The sequence below is a fragment of the Arvicola amphibius genome, chromosome 12, assembly GCF_903992535.2.
Source record: "Arvicola amphibius chromosome 12, mArvAmp1.2, whole genome shotgun sequence".
In the NCBI taxonomy this organism is placed as follows: domain Eukaryota; kingdom Metazoa; phylum Chordata; class Mammalia; order Rodentia; family Cricetidae; genus Arvicola; species Arvicola amphibius.
The window spans coordinates 145,577,544-145,602,771 of record NC_052058.2 but is presented as its reverse complement, the minus strand read 5'-3'; the positions used below and the strand labels follow the sequence as shown (position 1 = coordinate 145,602,771).

Sequence of the window (25,228 nt, the reverse complement as noted above, 5' to 3'; positions counted from 1 at the left end):
CTGATCAGTCAAAAGGGCTCAGCTGAGATGATTACCAATTTCCCTTGAAACATGCTCGGAGGTACACACACGGCTGCCTGATTATTTTGACCATATGGCTGCCTTGCTCCCGAGCAGAAACAAAACAAAAGGTCGAGTAGAAACTACCTCTGTCTTCAGAAGCCATAGCTTTTGGGACCGTAGGACACTCGGCTGCTTGAAGGAGACACTGGGATATGGTGGACAGGATGTTATCCTAGAAATCCCACCAGGCCTCAGAAGCATGTAGTGTATGTAATTAATAACGGAGAGTGGCTACCTAGCATGGCTCAGAGAACACTCACATTGCCAACAAGCAAACTGGAAAGCCGTATCTGAGAGCTGCTCAGCCCTAGTACCCTTGATGCTTGTGGCTACATAAGTAATGGTGATTATATGTGTTGCATGTACATGCAAACATCCAAATGGGTGTGTGCATGCATATGTGTGTTGACACTGGTTGTCTTCCTCAATTACTTTCCACCTTGCTTTCTGAGACAGGTTCTCTCACGGACGCTGGAGTTCATCAGTTCAGCTAGGCTGGCCGGCCAGTGAGTTGGAGGGGTCCTCCTGACACACCCTGTCCAGCCCTGGAGTTAGTGCTTATATTTAACTTTTCTCCTTATTATAAATAAAACAATAATAATAGAAAATTTGGGAAACACAAGTAGGAAACTTTAGTCCCTTCTCCAAGACCTAGATAGCAACTTGGGTATACGAGGGGTCACTGTCTCCAGAACATGGTGGCTACTCCCTCGCCACCACACCAGGCAATGCTAAATCACCTCAACTTTGTTTTTCCCGATCCCTGGGGAAGCGCCAAAACAAATCCTTTCGGATCAGAGAATTTTACAGAGATTTTGAAATAAGAAGGGGTTGCGCATGCAGTCACCAGAGACAGGTGAGGAACAGTGCCTGTACAGTAAAACTGGGAGAGCAGCCAAGCCAGGGAGCGGGGAAGCTGTGGTTTCAATGTGTAAAGCTTCCCTGGCTGGCAGCCACATCACGGGAGAGTAAGGTTCAATTCTCAAAGCTCAATGGAAGAGATATTATAGGGGAACCCCCGGGGCAAAGGGTCTCTGTAGTCTCAGGTCTATGAGTGTCATATCCTTGAATCCACACAAGGCTACCAGCACCCAATGTCAAAAAGGTAAGAAAAATCAGTTTTCTACTCCTCCACATTGCTCCTTAAAAGAAAAAAAAATCTCCTTCCTGCTCTTTCACGAAAGGCATGAAGCAGCCAACCCAGAGATGTCTGCCCACCTCCGGGACCTCCAGGATACTCACAAACACCATGCAATCATACCCACCAGAAGGTGCTCTAGAATCTTCTCTCCAGATTTGATCTCCTACCTAGAGTTTCTTTTGATAGTAAAATATTAACACATGGGGCAGGCAAAGTGGCTCAGTGAATAATGGCTCTTGTCACCCATCCTAAGAAACTAAGTTCAGTTCCTGGGTCGCATATGGTAGAAGGGGAGAACTGACTCCAACAAGTTGTCTCTAACCTACACACACACACTCACACACAGACACACACACAGACAGACACACACAGACACACACACATACAGAGAGAGAAAGATAATAAGTTTTTTGTAATAGAAAGTAAAACTAAATAAAAATCAAAAGGTTTATTAATACATAGAAGCATCATGAACACTAACCCTCTAAAACCAAAGCCCAATTAACTTCTGCAAGGTGCCTTGGTCTCGGTCACAGCATTTTATCATAGAAATAGAAATATAACTAAAACAGACAGGGAAATCAGATGAAATGTGGGTCCTGGGGTTCAGTGGGTAAAAGCATTTGCCGTTCAAGCATGAAAGCCAGAGTTCAGATTCCTAGAACTCACTAAAAAAACTGGGTGTGCCTGGGGAGATGCCTGTAACCCCACAATGGGTGGATGGAGACAGGAGGATCAACAGGGAGTTGCTGATAAGTCATCCTTAGCTGAAAAACTGGTGAACTCCTAGATCACGGAGCTCTATCTTAAGAGAACAGAATAGAGGGCCACAGAGGAGACATACAGCATCTTCCTTGGGCCTCCACATGCATGTGTGTGTTTGCACACACACAAAAGAAGAGAGAGAGAAGAACGTTGTTCGGGTCCAGCAGACACTAAAGAAACAGAGACCAAAGGAAGGAGATTCTACAGTATATCTGACACATGATAATGCATCAGTAATCCTAAGTGTCGGGTACAAAGAAACCCCAGGCATGGCTGAACAGAGCATACCCTGGTACCCAACCAGGGAACCCGAGTAGGAGAACACAGGAATCCCATCGCCAGGGGTATGCCCTGTTTTCCTACTGGTCTTCAGACATGTCCGAGGATACAGTGTGCATGCATGAACACATGACTCCGAACTGTAAAGGAGTCCAGGGGATACAGAATCCTGCCATGAATAGAAATACATAAAGGAAGAGTCGCCCACGCGTACAGGTATGTGCACATGCTAATATATTTCTTTGCACATTCATATATGCATATATTTATAACTGAGTGAAATGAACCCATACTTTCATGCCGCTTTAAATCTGCTGCATTCGGCAACACATGGCCAAGACTGCCACTGTCTCTGTTTTTCCATAGTCCAAGTCGTATTCGGTTCACACCACCACCGTCCTGTGTCATTGCTTTTAGCAGCTCTAGAGAATTACATATTCCGTACCTGCCCTGTTGTTATTACATAGCCCTATGCTGACATAGCCCTTAAGGAAGGCAGGGTCTTTTTTTCGGCTCACATTTTGAAGGTACAATGCAGCACGGTGGGGACATCATTGTGGCAGGAGCATGAGGCACCGGTCACACGGCACCCGCTGTCAGGAAACAGAGAGACGGGAACACTGATGCTCAGCTCAGCCTCCCCTTTCACTCCAACTGGCACCCCAGCCCAGGCCACAGGGCTGACCATATTTAAGGTGTATCCACTCACCTCAACAAACCCAATCTAGGAGCTCCGTCACACCATGCCTAAAGGTTCGTCCTCTGGACAGTTCTCGAGTCTGTCAAGTTGATACTCAGTATTAACCCGTCACAGACTTCTATATTCTTTTAAATAGTGTCAATTGCTGGGTATGTCTTGGGTTTTTTTTGTGTGTGTGTGTGTGTGTGTGTGTGTGTGTGTGTGTGTTTTGTTTCAACAAGGCCATTCTGTGTACCAGCTAGCTCCCAACTCATGATCCTCCTGCCTCAGCCTCCTCAATATTGAAATTACAGGTGTCCACAACCACACTCGCCTCTACGTAAGTTATTTAAAATTTTTCACTATGAGACAGAACTGCTCTGAAGATCCTAACATGCACACACATTTCATCTTCTTCTAATCATTAGCATCAGAATAAGAACATCAAAGTGAAAACCATGTGGACCTTAGCGGGGTGGCTGCCTATCAAAAAGTTCCTGGCTTCACGACATGGATCTTTCCTTTTACTAAACTTGGATCCAAGTATTTTCTGTTGTCTAGCGAGGTGACTCCATCAGGGAAGACAAACAGGAAGACAGAGTGCTAATTTAAAAGCAAAGATACCACACTCTTCTTCCCCAGTTTTTCTGCATGGCTAAGACAATCAACAGGTACCACCCAAACCCCCTACCCCGTAGGCATCCCACATTGGCCGTGCAAATAGTCACAGGGGACACTTGGAGAGTCGTCAACAATGTAAAATACTTGGGAGGTCAGCATTCTTTTGCTAAAAATATCTTTATTAAATGCCAGCCTATTCTTGGAATGACACTAGGTGCTAGAGAGCCACGGAAGCCCTGCCCTTGGCAGTCGGCAGCCTGGTATTGCAGAGGGACCGGAAATTCAAAACTCAAGTGGGTTTGGGGAGCTTGAGTGAAGGGGGCCTGACCAAGGAGTCTTCCCAAGTGAAAAGACAACAGGGTCAACAATGAGCTAGTTGGATAGACTTGGCATCCCAGGGGATCCAGGCAAGATGCAGGGTGGAACAACATGTTTGGCCAATCTCTCTCTCTCTCTCCCAGACCATTATGTGAGCATATGTTCTCCACCCTGACCTCCTGGTCATGATGCCCTGCCTTACCACAGGTCCACAGCGCTGGGGCCCAGATACCTCTGAAACCATGAGCTCAGATCAACAGTTCGTGCTCAGCCCCCGTTTTTATCAGGATTTTTGACGCAGCAGCATGAAAAACCAACACAGTATTTTTCCCTAACTTTCTGAGTTCGTGGTACATTTCACACAACCAGAGCCTTCAGCAATACATGAAAAGCAAGAGTCAAACATGGCGGCTCATGCCTGTATTCTTAGCACTTGGGAGGCTGAAACAGGAGGTATTATTGGCTGGTTTTATGTGTCAACTTGACAGAAGCTAGAGTCATCGAAGAGGAAGGAGACTCGGTTGAGGAAATGCCTCCATGAGATCCCTCTATAAGGCATTTTCTCATTTACTGATCAATGAGAGAGGGCCCAGTCCATGGTTCTCTAAGAAAGCAGGCTGAGTAAGCCAGGGGAAGCAAGCCAGTAAGCAGCACTCCTCCCTGGCCTCTGCATCAGCTCCTGCCTCCAGGATCCTGATCTGTTTGAGTTCCTGTCCCAACTTCCTTCAGTGATGAACAGCAATGCTGAAGTGTAAGCCAAATAAACCCTTTCCTCCCCAGCTTGCTTTATGGTCATGGTGTTTTGTCGCAGCAGTAGAAATCCTAACTAAGAAGAATTGCTTGATCTTGAGACCAGCTTTCTAGGTTCAACAAAAGAAACAGAAACCTAAAGACACGGTTAAACCTGTCAGACACTTGTGCATGTATGCATGCTCGCTTGTACTCGTGTGTGTGTGTGTGTGTGTGTGTGTGTGTGTGAGAGAGAGAGAGAGAGAGAGAGAACATGTGCCACTGAATGGCATTCCCAGCCCTAATTTTAATATATTTAACCCATACATCAAAATTGTATAATTTGAAAGAAAATACCATTACTTCAAAGACTTAGAAAAAAAAAAAGTCAAGCATCCCTTAATAAATTCCACGTGTATCTCATTATTACAGCACCTCCCAGTTCAGAAAGTTATGTTTCCAGTTCTCCATAACCACAGGTGGCTAATGGTTACCAGATTGGATAGCAAAGGAGAAACCAGGGCCTTATAGGATTGGAAAAGCTGATCCGAGAGAGAGAGAGAGGGAGGGGGGAGAGAAAGAGTGAGGGGTAGAGAGGAGAGGAGAGAAAGAGAGAGAGAGAGAGAGAGAGAGAGAGAGAGAGAGAGAGAGAGAGAGAGAGAGGGGGGGGACCACATGATGCCACTTGAGAGCCCTTAGAGTCCAGCACAGCTAAGGGCAAAGGAGCACTGGGCAGAACTTATATAAAGGCTAAAGAAAAAGACACAATGCCAATCATGAAGAGACGGCCTTGCCCACAGGTCCAAGAATTTGATGTAGGAGATTGAGAGAATCAAAGAACGAGACCATCACTCATCAGAAGAGAGAGGACCGAGTGCAGAGCAACAGGAACCCCAGCCTAAAGAGCATCACCGTGACCTCGGAGAGAAGGGGAAGGTGCAGCCCAGGTGAAGGCAGTGGTGGGTGGGACCACTTCACCAGGCAAAGTTTAAACAGGAATGAAATGGCCTTGGGAGTCCTGGGTGATTGGAAGACCGGGATTCAGGGCCTACAACTAAGTAATGGAAAACAAGCAGGTACAAAAGACCCCTAGCCAGCAGCTCAGTTGTTCTGAATGCCCAGTTAATCCAGTCCACAGGGGGACACGGCTATAGACAACAGTCACAGAATAGAGCACCCCACAGCAGAGTCGAGGTGCAGCCCCGCCTTCAACCATACAGAACCATGGGGTGTTCTGAAACCCAATCCTTGTCCCGCACTCTGAGGAGCAACATCTCCAAAAGAATACTAGAGGACTGGGTACCATCATGGCCCTTCCCTGCTGTAAAAACGCTACAGATCCTATCTCCAACCGAATCCAAATTGGCAGTTCTCTGCCTGGAGACTCAACTAACAAGCCTGCCTTCTCAGGAAGTGGATACTGATCACAACCAGAAGCCGTTTATCTTCTGAAGTGGTCTCCTTCCTTCCATACCCAAGCCAAGGACTCTCCCTTCCAGGCCTGAGTACCACATCTCCTACTTAAACTCATTGCCCTCCCCCCCCCCAACATACACATCTGGCCACACGATGCCTTGTCTTCTCCCCCACTCTTGGGTAATAGAAAGCAGACTGGCAAAATAGTTCAAATGCCTTCTTTTAAAAGTATACAGCTGTGTGGGCTGGGACTATTTTGAGCTAAATGCTTCAGACCTCCAGGCTCAGAGCTGCTCGCTCTAGACGTTCGCAGACTCCAAATGAACAGCGAGGGAATCAGTAAAAGACGTCGCTGCCTCAGCTGAATGCCAACCCCTCCTTCTGCACAGAAACACTAAGACGAACTGGGCATCTCACCCTCAAGGACGCTTTGCTGTGCATGAGAACTAGGCAATGCAGCATGGTGGGATATAGGGTGTAGTAGCAGAGACAGACACAAGGTTAGGGCTGGACAGGCCGGATAAGAAAGCAATGACCCCATTCAGCTGTCCAAGAAAATCACTCAGGGTCCAGCATGCGGTCTTGGAAGATGCAGAGGACAAATCCAACCAGAGATAGGAAAACACAAGCCGGGGCCATGGGTATAAAAGGAAAAAGCAAGAGATAAAAACAAGACTCAAAAGAACTAGTTAAGAGAGGCAAGGTGAACCGGGCCAGTGTATAAGGGCCCCAAACACCTCACATAGGTAATTCCATGCCTAGGCTGTGGCTACAAAGACCCAGTGAGATTCGTCAGCAGGAATGAGGGAAGTGGGAAGGTTGGGGTGAGCCAAAGCAGGAAGTGGTAAGGGAACCATAGACCCTCTTCTCTGTCCTCAGACTACTGGCATTTCATCCATCATATGGGCCCCAAAGGAAATGCCTAGGCTTAGCGTCAAAACTAACAGCACCTCTTTGCACGTAGTTCCTAACCCTGACTTTCCTGGGTCTAATTTCTGCTCTTGCCCTGTAGATATTCTCCAAAGGTACAAGCCCCTTGCCCTATTTTTGTTAGCTCATCAAAATAGTATGGGACAGAGGGTCAGAAACCACAACACACACACACACACACACACACACACACACACAAACACATTTCCTGGCTGGCTGGTAGGAATAACAGGATGTATTTGACTTTTTTCCTACAAACCAGGATTTCCCTAGCATTCCAGAGAAATGGCCAACTGACCTCCCCTGTGAACCCGCCTGCCTCACTCTTCCAGGGATTGCCTGAATTTCCTGGACACTTTCTCCTTGGCCTTAAACAACCTACAAAACCTCCCTGAGGTCTTCTCAGGCCCCTGTAAGTGTGCACTGGGACAGCTCAGTCTAGAAGTTCAGCAATGGAAAGTCACCGCAGCTGTCGAGGGTCACCAAACCTCCTGAAGCCTATTATCAAATCAGGTGCATAGCAGGCGTCCCCAGGTTCCTCGGACATCCCTTTCTCTCCCTTTTTCTGTAGGTGAAAAGAGGGGACTAGCGGGTGGGACAGGGGGAAAAGAGCTGCAGAAGGTGGGGGAGAACAGGAACGAGGTTCACGTTAGAAAAGCCCTACTCCAAATTATCCCTCCACCGCTGAGTACCTGTGTAAGCCACCCCTTTGAATGTTACCTCGTCTGTAAAGTGGGCATAAAAATAAATTCCGCGGAAGGTGGTCGGAACTCAGAGAGTGTAAACCGTTGAGTAGAGTAAAGCAATGGAATCTAGGACCTGGGACACACCGAACAGCCTTAAAGGGGGAAATGGTTCCTGAAATGTGCACCTGAAAGGACCAAATACACGCGCCCGCCCTCGGGATCCCACCCTAGCAGGGAGAGCAGAACGATGCGCGTCTGGCGGGAGTGCGCCAAGACCGAGCACCTGTGCGCGCAGGTGGGGCCGGCACGCGGGGACAGCAGCATGGCTGAGCAAGGCGCGGGGTGACGCGACCCACCTGAAGACGCGCAGCAGCAGGCAGGCGATGAGCAGCGCGCTGAAGGCGCACGCCACGATCACCGCCGCCTTCAGGGTGGGCAGGTCGCGAAGGAGGCTGGAGATACGGGTCACCACGGCGTCGCCGCTGCTGTTGGAGCCGCCCCCGCCCGTCACGCCAGGTCCCAGCCGGGTGGCATTCCCCAGGCTAGGCGGAAGCTGGTGCTCCACTTCGGGCTGCGAGGCCGAGGCGGACTCGGCTGTGCGAGCGAGGACGGCGGGCGCAGCCAGGAGAGCGAGCAGCAGCAGCAGCGGGGACAGCGGCGGCGGCGGCGGCGGCAGGGCGCTCATGGTGCGCTGTGCGCACGGTGCGGAGGTCTGCGTCCCGGAAGCCTGAGCCCGGGAGGCTTGCACCCAGGAATTCTGCGCCCCGGAGGCTTGCACCCCGGAGGCCTGCGCCGGGGGCTCCCGCGGCCGAGGCGGCTGCGCGGTGCTCAGCAGGAAGCTGCAGAGCCCGGAAGAACCCGCGCTGCCGCCGCCGCAGCAGCACCAGCCACCAACACGTTGCACCGAGTCATTCGACGGGCTTCGGCCCCGCGTGGGCGGGGCAGACCTCGGCTGGGTCCCCGCTGCGCTCCGCCCCTGGGTGGCCCCAGGCTGTTCGAGATCTGAGACCCCACGGAGAAATCCTAAGGGCCTGACTCACTCTGCTCCGAGCTGTGTGCTGGAGCGGCTCACGCGATTTCTCATTCAATCCAGCAGCCCCCTCTAGAAACAGGTATTCTCCTGTCCTCATTAGCTAATTTAGCACGCAGAGCCAGCTCTCGGGAGCACAAATTTCCCACCTTGAGCTTGCAAGCATTTTACACTTCTGCTGGTGAACTAGTTTTCGGAGCTCCCACCTTTGGAAGTATTAACACCTTCTCCAGACCAGCCTGCGTTTCAAACTCTAAGGAGTAATTGACTGTCGTGCTGTCTCTGGTATATAAACTAAAGGATGCTGGGGCGGAAAACAGCTACAGACACTTCTGGGAGCCCAGAAATTGAAGCAGTGCTTGAGTGCGTTTCTCGAGCTAACCCCAAGTTGGTCTGGGAGGCACTCCCCCAATGATAGGTAAATATTTAAACACATAGAACAAGAACCAGGATACTTTGAACAGCTCATTTCTGGTCCTGCTAGAGAGACAGACAAGTATAATGTATATATAAAGTATATTCATTGTCTATATCTGCATAACCAAACTTCCATAATTACCCCAAACTTAGTAGCTCACAGCAGCCCACGTATATTATCTCAGACCCAAGTCTACCTGGGTTCTCCGGTTTCAAGGTGTCTTGTTAGGAGCTCCTAAGAAGGCTCACCTAGGAGAAGCTCTGTCTCTGGGCTCAGTCAGCTTCTCCAGGCAGAATCAGCTCTTCATCGGCTGTGAGATCAGAGCCTCCATTCCCCCACCATCTTTCTGTCATGGGTTGTCTGTCCTGAGTTCTCTCATTGGAGACTTTCTTTTCGTGTGTGTGCGGGGCAGAGGGAGGAGATATCAAGACAGGATTTCTCTATGTGTCTTTGGCTGTCCTGGAACTTGCTTTGTAGACAAGGCTGGCCTCAAACTCACAAGATATCCACCTGCCTCTGCCTCCCAAGTGCTGAGATTCGGCATCTTCAAAGCGTTCAAGCCCAGTTAACAATTAAGTCAGCAAGCATGATAGAAAACAGTTCCATAAAACGTAATCGCGGATGTGACATCCTGACACTTTTTCCTGAACCAGTTCGTTAGAAGCACGCCACAGATCTCATTCACACTTGAGGAAAAGCGACTGTTATGTTGTTGCAAATACCAGGAAGCTGGGAGCATCAGGGCCATCTCCCAGCTCTCTGCCATATACAATGTGATGAATTTTTATTTGTGGAGGTGGGGGTGGATGAGCAACATTCAGATTCCCAGTTGTCCTTGCCCACCAGGCACTATGTGCAATGTGTGTTTGCAAGCGTGTCACAGGGATGAGAGCTAAAGATAGATCATATGCTCAGCATGATGGCACAGCACTGAGGAGGCAGAAGCAGGCAGATCCCTATGGGTTTGATGCCATCTGGTCTATATAGTGAGTCCTGGGACAGCCAGAGCTACATGGTGAGACTTGGATCCCCTCCACATCCCCAGAAAGAAAGAGAGATGACGAGAGAGAGTTGAGAGATGACTGACGTAGAGAGAGAGAGGAGAGAGAGAAGGGATGGAGGGAGGGCGGAGGGATGGGAAGTAGTGAGGACTTGAAGAAGGACAGAAAACACATAAAGCCATAAAGAAGTAACCTCCCCTCTCAGTCGGCTAGACGTCTAACGCTCAGTGCGTGTAGGGTAAAAGAAAGAAAGAAAGAAACAAACAAACAAACAAACATATGGTTAAGTTCTTCCAACTCTGAACTACCCTACCATTGATGGAGCATCTTCGTTTTCATGACTATAGACACAGAAAACTCTCTAAAGATCTGGATATGAGGTCCATAATTCCCCAGCCTTCTCTAAAACAAGCTTCAGGTGCTGCAGCCTTGCAATCTGTTCCTTAGAAGAAAGTCCAGCGTAATAGAGCACAGGTGTGCCCAAGTTAAACCCTCTCAATGAGAATGGACAATGACTGCTGAGTAGTCAGGGCCAGAAAGAACTTAACCAGTGAATAGGAGGCTTTTAATATTTAATAAGAGTAACAGGGCCAAACACAATATGGTCACTGAGAACAATCCACAGGAAGGGGGAAGCAGGCTAGAGAAAAGGAGCTGTGAAGGATCTTGGCCCTGTTCCTAGCACCCACATCTGGTGGTTCACAGTTAACTCCAGTTCCAGGGGATCCAGCTCCCTCTTCTGGCCTCCCTGGGCACTGCACACAGGTGGTACACAAACAGAGAAGCAGGCACACAGACGTACACATACACTAAAATAAGTATCAGACTTCTCTCCTTTTGTCACAATTTATGAGCTGTGGGTGCGATTACTTGACATTGACTTAATTAACACCAAGAATATGGAAAGCATAAATGCTAAACTACCTTAGGAAAGTGGCATTTTAGGATCTTTAATTCTTCCTAATTAAGGTTCACTTATACACTGTTCCATATTAGAATCCCTAAAGCATTATGATACAAATAACTGTATACAATGGCCTTTTTAACATGGGAAAATAGTAGCAAGCAACAGCAACCAACTTCAGTTGATATTAAATCAAGGGCTCCTGCACCCAGGTTAGGCTGTCTTCGAGACTACTGTCCACTTGAGCAGACATTCGAGAAGCATGGTCTGTGGACCCCTGGGGCTCCTCACACCCTCTCAGGGCATCCTCAAAGGGAGAATTCTAGAAGGGTGCTGAGAGGGGATTTTCCTTTTGCACTGAGCTGACATTTGTGCCAGTGTCAACAAGGGTGACAGCAAGACTCCAGGCAAGTTCTACCTGTGCCAGGTGTCATCTTCAAAGCCTTGCTCTGCACCGACACAGAGCCAATGTCACTTCAGAATTCCCTTGATAGAGCCTCGAGATTCTTAAACCTTGACTCTGGGGAGCAGGACATGTTATCGTTGTATGTGATGAGACAGGAAGAATCAATAAGTCGCTTTAGTTCCATGCTGAGAACCGGCAGAGGAGGAAAAGCAGGTGTGCAGTTCTTGGAGCTGCGGACAAAATGGCCATTCTTTTCCCTGGAACCCCATTTGTCATCCAAGAGTGACTGGCAGACTTCAGAGTGGGTCCGGGGCGGACAGTGTCTCAAAAATGAAAAAAAAAAAAAAAAAGCCATCGCTTCAAGGAAATCAGCTGATGTATGGCCAGTAAATACCCCCCCCACCCCATTCTGTAGGCTCGCTCTCCACTCCTCTGATTGTTTCCTTTGCTGTGAAGAAGGCTTTGATTTCATGTAATCCCCCTTGTCAATGTTTTGGTTTATGTACTGCGCTTAGAATAATTAGCAGAACAGCCTTTTGCCGCTGACTACATCTTGAAGTGTTTTCTGTGTGATTTCTCCTGGCAGTTTCAGTGTTTCAACCTCTGTGTTAAAGTCCTTGTTCCATTTCAAGTTGATTTTTTTTTACATTTTTATTAGATATATTCATTTTATTTATTTATATGTGAGCATTTTGCCTGTGTGTATGTATGTCTACCATGTGCATGTTTGGTGTCCACAAAGGTCAGAAGAGCCCATCTCATCCCCTAGAACATGGATGGCTGGGAAGCAACCACATTGTGTGGGTGCTGGGAATTGAACCCAGGTCCTCTGCAAGGGTAAGTACTTTTAACCGCTGAGCCTTCTTTCCAGGCCCCTTTTTAAAAAAAAATATTTTTAAGTTTATTTATTTTACTTTCTTATGTCTATGAATGTGTTTCCTGCTTGCATGTATGTGCACTGTGTGTGCTGTTTGGATTCTCGTGGAACTGGGACTCTGGGTAGCTGTGAGCCACTATGTGGGTGTTGGGAATAAAACTGGGTCCTCTACAAGTACAGAAAGTGCTCTCAACTGTTGAGCCATCTCGCTAGCTCCTTGAGGTGATTTTTATGCAAGCTGAAAAATACAGATTTGTGAGGGCCCACAGTTTTGGATCTGTTCCATCTTGACTAAAGGTCAGAGAGTTCAGAGCTATTCTTGGAGGAGCAACAAGATATTTGACCAAGGATGTGGCTACTGGAAGCCTTATCTTCAAAGACCAGTCAACAGGATGTTTTGACTTAGGGCGTGGTTACCAGGTGTTCTGAGATATAAGGAGGTAATTGCACTTGCTTGTTCTTTGTCTCCTGGAAGTTCCGTGCCCTCCCCTTTTGTTTGGGGTGTATAAGGGCTACTGTATTCACTGGAAGCCCTCCCAACTCTATCTTTTGTCTCTTGTCTCTTTCCTCATTCCACACTCCCCTTCTCAGGAACCTATGGACCAGTCGGGCCAAACCCAACACACATTTCATTTCATTCTTCTGCAGATGGATACCCGGTTTTCCCAGCACTGTGAATTTAAGAGGCCATCTTATCTTTCTTTTTTTTAAGATTTATTTATTTATTTATACAGTATCCTGCGTGTAGTCTAGAAGAGGGCACCAGATCTCATTATAGGTGGTTGTTAGCCACCACATGGTTGCGGGAATTGAACTCAGGACCTCTGGAAGAGCAGTCAGTGCTCTTAACCACTGAGCCATCTCTCCAGCTCCTATCTTATTTTTCATGGTAAGATATTTACCCATTTGTCAAAATCTGGGTGGCTGCAATATAGCCATGAGGGTTTATTTCTAAAGACGTCTATTCCGTAAGACAGATATTTGTTGTTGTTTTTTTGTTTGGTGGTGGTGGTTGGCTTTGGGTTTTGATTTTTGGTTTGTTGGTTTGTTTTGTTGTTATTGTTGAGTTTTAATAATCTCACTATGTAACTCTCCCAGCCTGGAACTCACTATATAGACCAGGTGGCCTCAAACACACAGAGATCCATCTGCTTCTGTCTCCCAAGTGCTGAAATTAAAGGCATGAGCCACTGCCCAGCCTAAGACAGATGTATTGTGATGAATAAAAAACATTTATGATGTACTTTGGTTTTTTTACATTGTGTCGTGGCTGCTGGCTCTGAGATCATGGAAATGGGAGTTTGCCACACTGGTGTGTCTTTAATGACGCCAATCCCTTTAGTACCTTTGCTGTCCCATCCAGAAGTTTCAGTTGACTCTACTTACATCTGTGAAAACTGCATGGTTTATAATTCTTCTGTGCTGCTTGTTCCTGATTCTCACTGTAAGCCTTACTTAAAGCAACCAACAACCATACTCCACCCAAATCATCTTGAAATTCCCTCCACTGATTTAATTAATCGACTACTGATGTGCTTCTACAATTTAATTGTTCTACTACTTCTGAATTTGGTCCCACTCAGATTCTCAGAACATGAGCAGAATGGGACAGAATCTTTGCCAGAATGTGATGTCAATATCATGTGGTCCAGTTCCCAGTAGAGTCCACATTTCCAGTTGAAATCTCGCAGGTCCAGCTTTTACAATCCACTTCTCTATTCCGGTCTTCTGAACTTCCACCAGAGCCACAACTCCAGACTCTTCCAAAAGTCTCCCCTAAACCAGTTCCAAACACCCAAGAACCACTTAGTCAGGTTTAGTCACATCAGTGACTAAATTTTTTTGGTCACCAATAAGACAGTGGATTTGATGTCCCCAACAGTTCTCGTCTTGCCCTCTCCTATCTAGAGACTCCTCTGGCCCTTCTGTTCATTCCACACAATCTTCCATAAAGTTCTGTGAGCCTCGGAGGAGGATATGAATGTCTGATCACAGTTTCTCATTTATACTGAGTGTTGGACCATGTTCTATAAGACACTCTGACCAAAGCCACTTGGAGAGAAAAGGGTTTATTTCATCTTGTATTTCCAGGTTGCTCCATCATTGAGGGAAGTCCAGGCAGGAAGTCTAGACAGTCATGTTTTGTGAAGCTCCTGAGTCTCTCTCTCTCTCTCTCTCTCTCTCTCTCTCTCTCTCTCTCTCTCTCTCATTTGAATGAGGAAGGGTTCTCTGGAGTAGCAGAACTTACAGAATGAATCTCTCTATATATAGAAAGGGGATTTATTAGAATGACTTGCTATGGTCAGACTAATCCAACAATGGCTGACTATGAACGGTATGTCCAAGAATTCAGAAACTGCTCAGTGCACAAGCCTGGAAGTCTCAGCTGGTCTTTGGTAGATGCTGGAGTCCCATAGAAGTAGGTCTAATTCCAGTGAAGGGATGGGACTTGCTAGCAAGGCAAGAGCAAACAGACAAAAAGAAAAGCTCCTTCTTCTTTGTCCTCATATAACAGTGGTTCTCAACCTTCCTAATGCTTTCCCTAAACTCCTTAAGTAGGGAAATAACTCAAACCAGCTCAGAAAGTCCCTGAAACTGACCAGACTCACTCACTAGGCCTCTCTCTGCCCAAGTAATCAGAGCCAAGCTGCAAAGACTCTCAGACAAGCCAAGATGGCAAGAAGACTCCCAGGGAAGAGAAGCTGCAAAGACTCAGACCAGACCAGCTTCCCGAAAGAAACAAAACTGATCCCAGCTGCGCGGAAGAGGTTTAGACCAGAGTCATTTGGAAAGGAAGGACGCCTTCCAACCTGTTGAGCGGCCTGCAGGCTGTGCACCCATGCTGGGGTGGGGCTTGGAGATGCAGTTGTCTTTGAGTCGTTGATGCTTTTTTAAGGAAACCCTCTCACATATTCCTGTAAGCAACCTCAATCAAACCTATGGTTCACCAACTTGGACTCTGGTAGTATCTGTACTTTGGTCTGTCTGATATCCTTACTTTGGTCTATCCTGGATTCCATACCTGAAGTGAGTAGATGTGTGTGCTACTACAGGGTAGTAGAGGGTCCACAGATCACTGCACAAAGACCACCACTCACACATATAATCCTCAAAAGCATCTATTTCCCCAGAGCAAAATCCCAGCATGCAGAAGTCATTTTATGCCACACATAAAATGGTGGCAACCCCAAGAGAAGCTGCCAGTCTCCTTTTAAGCACAGCTAGGAGGAATTCCAGGGAAAGTTAGGTCATCTCCAGCAAATACAGTGGGCTAAACAAGCAATGGTTACATTGGTTTAAATTTGATTGGCTGTAGCATTTTGGGGCTTGTCAGGGAAAGCCCACACATGTATCAAAAAGTAGGGAGAAGGGTTGTAGGATCTGCCCTTTCCTGATTGGCCGGCTCTAGCTTGGCAAGACTAGGCATGCTGTGGTCGGGAGTGGGCCAAGGAAGTGGCCATAGTCCGGGGCTCACCAGAAAATGGTGAAGTAGCGAACCAGAATGACTGAGCTGAGGGCCCATGCCAAAGGCCAGGCCAAGGCACGCAGAGCGGCAGGCTGGGGTCAGACCCCCAGCTCTGCCCCCTCACTCACGTAAGTGCCATTACCATCACCTCCACTGGGAGAATAGCTCCTGAACCACCCGTGAGTTGCACCACTTGCTTAAATGCAGAAGTCTTGGTTGCAGCTTCCCATGGACTGACCCAAGCGGCAATCACTGTGCTACCTGCTCCAAGAGGGGGAAAGGGTAGATCCAACCCCATTGTCTTTCCATTGGGGGGCAGTGTCCTCTTTCACCAAGACACACACAACTGGAGGGATTCTCAAAATAAGGTCCGCTCTGTGTGCGTTAACTAGAACTGAGAGATAGCCACTTCAACTTCAGTAATTATTCAAATCAGACCAAGATGAATGGACAGAAATAAAAAGATGTATACATACTTCTGTAAGCACAGTAAACACAAAAGAAGTGACTTAATTCCAATATGCCAATGGGTTGAACCTCTTCAGGCCTCCGTTTTCTCGAAAGTAGGGATATTGGAAGGACTTATGCCGTAAGAGTGTGTCAAGGGCTAAGTGAGTTAATATTTCAGCATGCTTACCACACTATCTAAGAAATGGTAATTGCATAGCAAGTGCTAACTATTGACAAGCTATCAGAGCAATGAAAAAAGATCATTGAAACAGCAGAGAGCATTTGATTGTAAATTGTCTCTCTACCCTCCAAGGCTTGTTGGATAGCCAGGGGAGGGAGCTGCTGGCATCTTGCCTAGCGCACTTACTTCCAAGAGGCAGGAACTGAGGTGCAAAACCAGACTCCTTAAGTAATGAGGCCTAAATCACCTTTGAATTCAGAGCAGGGACAGCCAGTGACTATTGCCCTCTTCTTATTGGCTGACTCTGCTCAGTGGAACTGAGTCTTGGGCAAATTGCCTAACCTTGTGGAAGGCAGACATTCCCCATTTTCTGGGAGGTAGCAGAGGAAGACACCAGAACAACAATGAAAGATTGGATGGCAATGAACCAACAGATGAATGGCACTCATCCCAAGCGTGTGACTGAGGGACGTTCATATTGTCTTCCTTTCCTTGTCCGGCACTCGCTCTAATTCCCAAGATGAGAAAGAAACAGACTTTTCCTACATCTTAATGTCGTAACTCTTACATGTCATGCATATTTTAATCTTGATTGTTTTATTGCTTAAAATAGCGAGAACCATCTTCTCATTTTTATTTGATTTTGAAACTGGGTCTTTTGTGTCCTGGGCTGGTACCAAACTTAGATAGAGCTGAAAAATGACCTTGAATGCTTGACCTTGCTGCCACTAATTTTCATATGCCAGTACTACAGGCGTGCCATTACCCCCAGTTTTATGTGGGGCTGGTGAACAAAATGATACATGTGTGGCAAGCTCTCTACCCACTGAGCTACACTCCCAATCTTTTTAATATATTCTGGGAAGAAGGTTCACCAAGATGGCCAGGAAAGTCACCTGGCCTGTGGAGCTGGCATGACCTCAGCTGCATCCCAGCTCATTCACCAACAGAAAAGAGAGGACTGTGGACCAGGAAGATAGATAAAGGCACTTGGCCAAGCCTGGTGACCTGCATTTGACCCTGAAGCCTACATAGAGGTGGAAGGAAAAACAACTGACTTCACAAAGTTGTCCCTTGGCCTCCCCATGCACACCTTAACATACATAATATACACAACATGCCTCGCGTGGAAATGAGAAGTTCACGGTTAGCTCAGCCACATACAGAGTTTCAGATCAGTTTGGGCTACGTAATACTGTCTCAAAAAGAAAAAAAAGAGAATAGAGCAGTGCTGGTGTGGTGGGGGAACCTTCTAGAACGCTGGTCAGAATCTGTACACAGGCTTCAGTTCTTATAAACCACACATATTGAATACCAGTGAAATCCTAGACCCACACGACTGTAATCTCAGCTCTTGGCAGGTGTCTTTGTTAGTTTCCTACCGCTGTGAAGAGAACCATGGCCAAGACAACTCTATGGGAGGAAAGCATTTAGCTGGAGGCTTGCTTACAGTTTCAGAGACTCAGTTCAGGGCCGCCATGGTGAGCAGCATGCAGGCAGGCATGGTGCTGGAGAGGTAGCTGAGAGTTGTATTTTATTTCTTGATCCTCAAGCAGGTGGGAGAGAGAGAGACAGAGAAAGAGAGACAGACAGAGAGAGAGAGAGACTGGCCTGGAGTAGGAAACCTCAAAGCCCAACCACAGCAACACACCTCTTCCAGCTAGGACATACCTCTTATTTCTTCCAAACAATTCACCAACTGGGCACGAAGCACGCAAATATTTGAGACTATGTGGGACTCCTAACGGTGGGAGCAGGGGCTGTCTCTGACTCTTTCACTTGCTTTTGGAACCCTTTTCCTCCTACTGAGTTGCCTTGTCCACGCTGAATATGAAGGGATATGCCTAGTCTGTTGCAACTTGATATGCCATGCTTGCTTGATACTCCTGGGAGACCTGTGAAGCTGGGGGAGAGGGGAGGTGGGGGGAAGGACTTGGAGAAGGGGTGGAGAGGAACTGCGGGCAGGATATATAAAGAAGAATAAATAAAATAATAAGAGTCCCTGTCTCAAAAAGAAATAAAAAGGAGGAAGAAGGAAGGAAGGACAGAAGGAGGGAGAGAGGGAAGGGAGGGAGGAAAAATTAAAAGAAGTTTGGATGAGAAACAAAAAATTAGTGATGAAAGCCAGCAAGATGGTTCATCAGAGAAAAGTGTTTGCCACACCTGAGTTCAAGTTCCAGAACCCACACAAAGGTGGAAGGGGGCCTCACCTTTATAATTCCATAGTTAGCCTATGACATCTACACACATTACGGTAGTCTCTCTCTCTCTCTCTCTCTCTCTCTCTCTCTCTCTCTCTCTCTCTCTCTCTCTCTCTCTCTCTCTCATACACACACACACACACACACACACACACACGCACACACACACACACACCATGAGAGGTGGGGAAAATGGACTGCCCTCCCTCTCCAGAGAAAACTCAATCACATCTCAGAACTGCTGCATCTGAAGGACAGGACGGGGCACGGGACGGTGGGGCCAAGCCTCCACTTGCTTGTGATCTCCGGGTCTGTGGAGTGGACGGGGCACCAGCTGCAGCTCATTTTACTCCCTGCTAGAAATGAGGATTATTCATATGATATTCGTGCCGGGTTTTATAAATAATTCATCTTTTTCTTCGCAAAGTAAAATAGCCTGAAGCTAGAATGTTTAAAAGAAATGTCAGCGCCTTATTCATAAAATAATAACGTGCCAGGTTGCAGATTGTAAGAAGCCTGTATTGAAAATACACCTCGTTCCAGGTCCATTTTCACCCTGGAAAAGGCTTCGAGTCTCCTTGCCCCTAGCCATGTGATAAGGTTGTTACGTTCTCTCCAAAATGGGGTTTTCCCAAACCAGATACCTCTGTTTGCGGAACTCTGGAAGGTGATGGCAATTTGGCATACTTATGAAAGGAAAGCCCAAAATACACAAATGGTTTTTTTAACTCCATGAAAATAAATTATAAACAAAAGATAACGGAGTCTCTGGCCCACCGCAGTCAAGGGAAATGAGGCTACAGGTTGTTGATGTTCCCATGAATCTGTTTCCCAAGCCTGACCAGGAATGTCCCCCTACACAGGAAAAATTACTCTGGGGACTGGAAGTTACCATGAGGCGTATGGGTTTCCTCTTCCCACCCAGTGTCACTGGCTTTTAAACAAGAAACTTCTTCATGCAGTTCCCTATGGCGATTTGTAAAATATCAAGATGTGTTTGTGAGAATATCCTAAGGTTTGTTGATGACTTCTCCCAGAACAAGGAGCTTTCTGTGGAAAATCAGAAAAGTCTCAGGCAAACAAGGCCCATCTTGTCACCCTAAAAGGAGAGGGAATGTGGGCTCCCTGCGACAGGAACAGGAAAGAGAAGGATAACTGTACTGTTTTATATAATGGAGGCATTTAACAGTGTGGTGTGTGGTCTGTTCAGAATATCAGGTTTGGGCCAGGCATGGTAGCGCCGCCTGTAATATCAGCACTGGGGAAGCCGATGAATGTTTAAAGACAGCCTCCGCTACATAGCAAGTTCAAAGGCCAGCTTGAGCATACAAACATGATCCTGTCGCAAAATACTAAGGACTGGAGATGTAGCTCAGTGGCAGAGTGCTTGGCTAATAGGCTCAAATGCTGGCTTCTACCCCCCCACCACCACCTAGAAAAAGAAACAGTAAGCTATGGTGTTCTATCATATCAGTGACATGCCTATTTCTTTATGTCATTGTTATTTTGTGTATGTGCTTTCTCTTCATCGTATATCTGTGCACCATGTATATTCAGTACCTGCAGAGGCCAGAAGAGGGTGGTGGATCTCCTGAGACTGGAGCCTCACAGTTATAAACTGCCATGTATGTGATGGGAATCAGATGCAGAACCGGTGAGGGAGCAGCTGGTGCCCTTTCAACACTGCGCTATCTGTCCAGCCTGCTGGTGCCCTTCAACACTGGGCCACCTCTCCAGCCTCTGGACCATAAACACCACCAGAGCTCTGAGAACTGTCAACAGCTTTTTAGGCCCACACAAAGTCAGTAGCATGGCAGTTAAAACTGCTTTATTATTTCATTTGTTTCTAAAACAAATCTTCCAAAGGCCTGTATTTAAAAAAGAAAGAACCTGAACTGAATGATAGCACGTGCCTGGAATCCCAGCAGGTGTCACACTGAGGCAGGAAAATCATGCTGCTCAGGCTGCAAACCCCTATTTTAAAAACAAAACTGAACAAAAAGCAACTCGAATCTGCGCAGCTCTTTGTCACTCGTGTGTACAGCCCAGGAAGGTCATCACGTCCATTTTTGTCCCATTTTAAGGATTGGAGTGTGAGGGCCCAATTTGCCGGGCTTGGACAGGAGTTGGCTGTGGAGCTTTCTGAGTCCCTTCCCCCCCCCCCCCCCCCCCCCCCGCCTTTTTCCTACTGGCCCACTTTACATTTGGTTGGTATTGTCAAACCATGAAAACAGCGGACTGGGGCCCAAGAGAAATATTTCCTTCAGTTTCTCAAGTGTCTCCTAGAAGAGCTGCAGACAGCTGGTGATGACATAATGTTGGCTGACAAGAGCCCTCTGGGCCATTGGAGCCTTAGCAATGGCTGCCACCCACAGGGCAGCTCTTGGGGGGGGGGGGGACGACTTCCTCGGGGCACAAAGTCCTGAGGTTCACAACACAGGGGGGGCCCAAGCTCTGAGTGAGGGGTCCACCATCTGTCCACAGCCCTTTCACGGCTCAGCATTTTCCTCACACATATCAAAGCTGCTTCCGAGCGAGGGGCGAGGGCCAGCTGGACAGAATTAGGTTTCAGCCTGTTTTCCACCAGAAAAACTGAGGGTAAGGAGCGGGGCAGTTCATCCTCCAGATGGCTCGGTGTTTAATTAACATTGACAGCGGTTCGGACCCCAACCTGCCCAAAGTAAAAGCAACAGCTGTTGTCTGTGCGCTGGGTTCCAAGTGGGAGTCACCCCAGGTACAGAAACAACTCCATCCCTGTCTCAGCCGTGACTCCCACATGGCGTCATTAGCCTTGCAGCCAAGCCCCAAACTAGACGATATGATTGCAGGGAATCGTGCTTTAATTCCCAGGTAGAGCAGGGGCCTGGAAGGATGAAGGGAACATGGAAAAGGTACACTGTGGGATGACCCTGGTAAGTAGCTTCCCCCATTGCCCGCAGAGTGGATCCCAGAGGTGATGCGCGCTACACGGGCACTCTAGTCTCAGTCGGGAGCCTTCTGCCCCACAGGTCATTCATTTTGCCACTCATGTCCCAAAAGCAAAGCTGGGCATTCCTACACATTTTTTTTTCTTGTTCCCTTCTGCCCTTGAGAACGCCACCCTGTTAGGGACCAGCCCCCTACCCAAACCTTCACACTAGGTTCTATCCACCTCATCTCCTTCTCTGCTTTATTTCATAGATGACCTCAACTATCTCTCCATTTTTAATTGAATTTGATTGTTTTAAAAGAAAAATCCCAGCTGGGTGGTAGTGGCATATGCCTTTAATCCGAGCCCTCAGGAGGCACAGGCAGGGAGATCTCTGAGTTTGAGGCCAGCCTGCTCTACAGAGTGAGTTCCAGGACTTCCAAGGTTACAGACAAACCCTGTCTCAAAGAGGCAGGGAGAAAGAAAGAGAAAAGAAAAAAGCAAGGGAGCAACCACCAACACAGCAGGTTCTAGCCAGAGACCTCTGCAGGACTGGGCCCACGCCAGGGACCTCAAGGAGAGGAGGTTGGAGCCAGGGACATTCAAGGGAACAGGCCTGAGCCAGTGACTTCTACCGGAGTAGGCTCAAGGCAGCGACCTCTACAGGAGCAGGTACAAGTAAGTAACTGCCAAGGGAGCAGGCCCAAGTCAGAGACCTCTGCAAAACGTGTCCTAGCCAGGAACCTCCATGAAAACAGGCACAAACCAGCAACCTGTGCCAGAGCAGGCCCGAGCCCGACACCTTAGCAGAAGCAGCCCCAAGCAAGGAAACTCCTTGGGAGCAGGACAGAATGATCTCGGGGATTGCAGAGCAACCCCTGGGAGCACTAAGAAACTTTTGGGAACACCAAGAAACCTTTGGGAACACCGAGTGACCTCCGAGGTAACTGGAACCGTGGCCCTGACTGAACCACAAAGAGTAACCCTCTGAGCGTTGCTTCCAATGGCACCTGGAAGACTGATCACCAGAGATATCACCAGAGACACAGCCCCATCTACACCAATCAGAGGAAAAGATGGGTAGACAAGGTAAGAACACAACACCACAAAGAACAACACAACACCAACAAAAACTAAGGGCTCTACAACAGCAAGACTTGAACACTCCAATATAGATGAAGCAAAAGAAATGACCAAAAAAAATAACTTTAGGAGAATGTTTGAGGCCCTTAAAGAGGAAATGAAAATTTTCCTCAAAGAAATGGAGGAAAAGAGAAAAAATGGAAGAAATCAACAAATCCCTTGAAGAAAACAAACAAACAAACAAAAAAGCAATCAAACAGATGAAAAAAATGATTCAAGACTTAAAAACAGAAACAGAGACAGTAAAGAAAACACAAACTCAGGGAAATGTGGAAACGGAAAATATGAGAAAATGATCAGGAACCACAAATGCAAGCATTAACAGCAGAATATAACAGATGGAAGAGAGAATCTCAAGAGCTGAAGGTACAATAGAGGAAATAGACTCATGATCTGTCATAAAAAAAAAAAAACATTAAATCTAACAAAAGCTTAACACAAAATATCCAGGAAATATGGGACACCATGAAAAGATGAAACCTAAGAATAATAGGGATAGAAGGAGAAGTCCAACTCAAAAGCACAAAAAAATATATTCAACAAAATCATAGAAGAAAACTTCCCCAACATAAAAAAGATATGCGTATGAAGATACAAGAGGCTTACAGAACACCAAATAGACTGGATTAAAAAAAAGCCCCCTCGCCACATAATAATCAAAACACTAAACATACAGAATGAAGAAATAATATTAAGAGCTGCAAGGGGAAAAGTCCGAGTAACATATAAAGGCAGAGCTATCAGAATTACACCTGGATACTCAATGGAAACAATGAAAACCAGAAGGTTCTGGTCAAGTGTTATGCAGACATTAAGAGACCACGGATGCCAGCCTCGACTATTTTACCCAGCAAAACTTTCAATCACCATAGAAGAAAACAAGCTATTCCATGACAGAACCAGATTTACGTAATAACCTAGCCACAAACCCAGCCCCACACAAAGTACTAGAAGCAAAACTCCAACCCAAGGATGTTGGCTACATCAACAAAAACAAAGACAATAGAAGACCTCACAGCAGTAAATCCCAAAGAAGGGGAAAGCACACAAATTAACATCACCAACAATAAAAACTAAATTAACAGGAACTAACAATCACTGGTCATTAATATCCCTTAATAAAAATAGACTCAAGTCACCTATAAAAAGGCATATGCTAGCAGATTGGATACAAAAACAGAATCCATCCTTCTGCTGCATACAAGAAACACACCTCGACCTCAAAGACAGATATTGCCTCAGAATGAAGGGTTGGGAAAACATTCCCAATCAAATGAACCAAAGAAACAAGCTGGTGTAGCTATCCTAATATCTACAAAATAGTCTTCAAACTAAAATCAATCAAAAGAGACAAAGAAGGACATTTCATATTAGTCAGAGGAAAAATCCATCAAGAAGAAATGTCGATGCCCCAAATATAAGGGTACACTCATATGGAAAAAAAACCCACTACTAAGGTTTAAATCACACATTAAACCACACACACTAATAGTGAATAGTGGGAGACTTCAAGACCCCATTCTCACCACTGGACAGGTATATCAGACAGAAAATTAACAGAGAAATAAGGGAACTAACAGTTGTTATGACTCAAATGGACTTAGCAGGCATCTATAGAACATTCCATCCAAACAGAAAAGAATAAACCTTCTTCTCAGCACCTCATGGAATCTTCTCAAAAACTGACTGCATATTAGGTAACAAAGCAAACCTCCACAGATACAAAAAAAAAATGGAATAATTCCATGTATCTTATCAGATCACCATGGCTTAAAGTTACAATTCAATAGCAACATTAATTCCAGAAAGCCCATAAACACATGGAAATTAAACAGTGCTCACCTGAATCATCTGTGTATTCAAGAAAAATAATTAAAGACATCCTAAAATTCAATGAAAATGACCACACAACATACCCAAATTTATAGGACACAATGAAAGCAATGTTGAAAGGAAAGCTCATAGCACTAAATGCCTACATAAAGAAGCTGGAAAAAGCCCACACTAGTGAGTTAATAGAACACCTGAAAACTCTAGAACAAAAAGAAACAAACTCACCCAGGAGGATTAGACAGCAGGAAATAATCAAATTGAAAGCTGAAATCAACAAAATAGAAACAAAGAATCAATGAGATAGAGTTGGTTCTTCGAGAAAAATCAACAAAATAGACAAACCTTTATCCAAACTAACCAAAAGACAGAGAGAGAATAGCCAAATAACAAAATCAGAAATGAAAAGGGGGACACAAGAACTACACAGGGGGAAAAAATAATAACACCTTGAAATCTGCAGGCAAATGGTTGGATCTAGAAAACATCATATTGAGTTTGGTAACCCAGACCCAGAAATCCAAGCATAACATGTACTCACTTACAAGTGGCTTTTAGACATAAAGCAAAGAAAAACCAGCCTACAATTCACAATCCCAGAGAATAACAAAGAGGACCCTAAGATAGATATGCATGGGAAGTAGAAAAATACAAGATCTCCCAAATAAATTGGGAGCATGGGGATCATGGGAGAAGGTAGAAGGGGAGGGGAGAGAAAGGGGCAAGAGTGGAGAAAAATATATAGCTCAATAAAAAACAATTTTTTATAAAAGAAAGAAACCCCCC

At 46.4% G+C, this 25,228-nt stretch overlaps 1 protein-coding gene across 1 annotated transcript in view; it reads right to left on the bottom strand.

Moving 5' to 3' along the window:
- The window catches only part of Fam174b (family with sequence similarity 174 member B), a 39,439-nt gene extending 30,927 nt beyond the window's left edge, over positions 1-8,512 (bottom strand). The window contains exon 1 of the mRNA XM_038313849.2: positions 7,984-8,512. Coding sequence (XP_038169777.1) covers positions 7,984-8,312 — 329 coding nt within the window. The 5' untranslated portion in view covers positions 8,313-8,512. The remainder of the gene's footprint in view (positions 1-7,983) is intronic.
- Between the last annotated feature and the right edge of the window lie 16,716 nt (positions 8,513-25,228).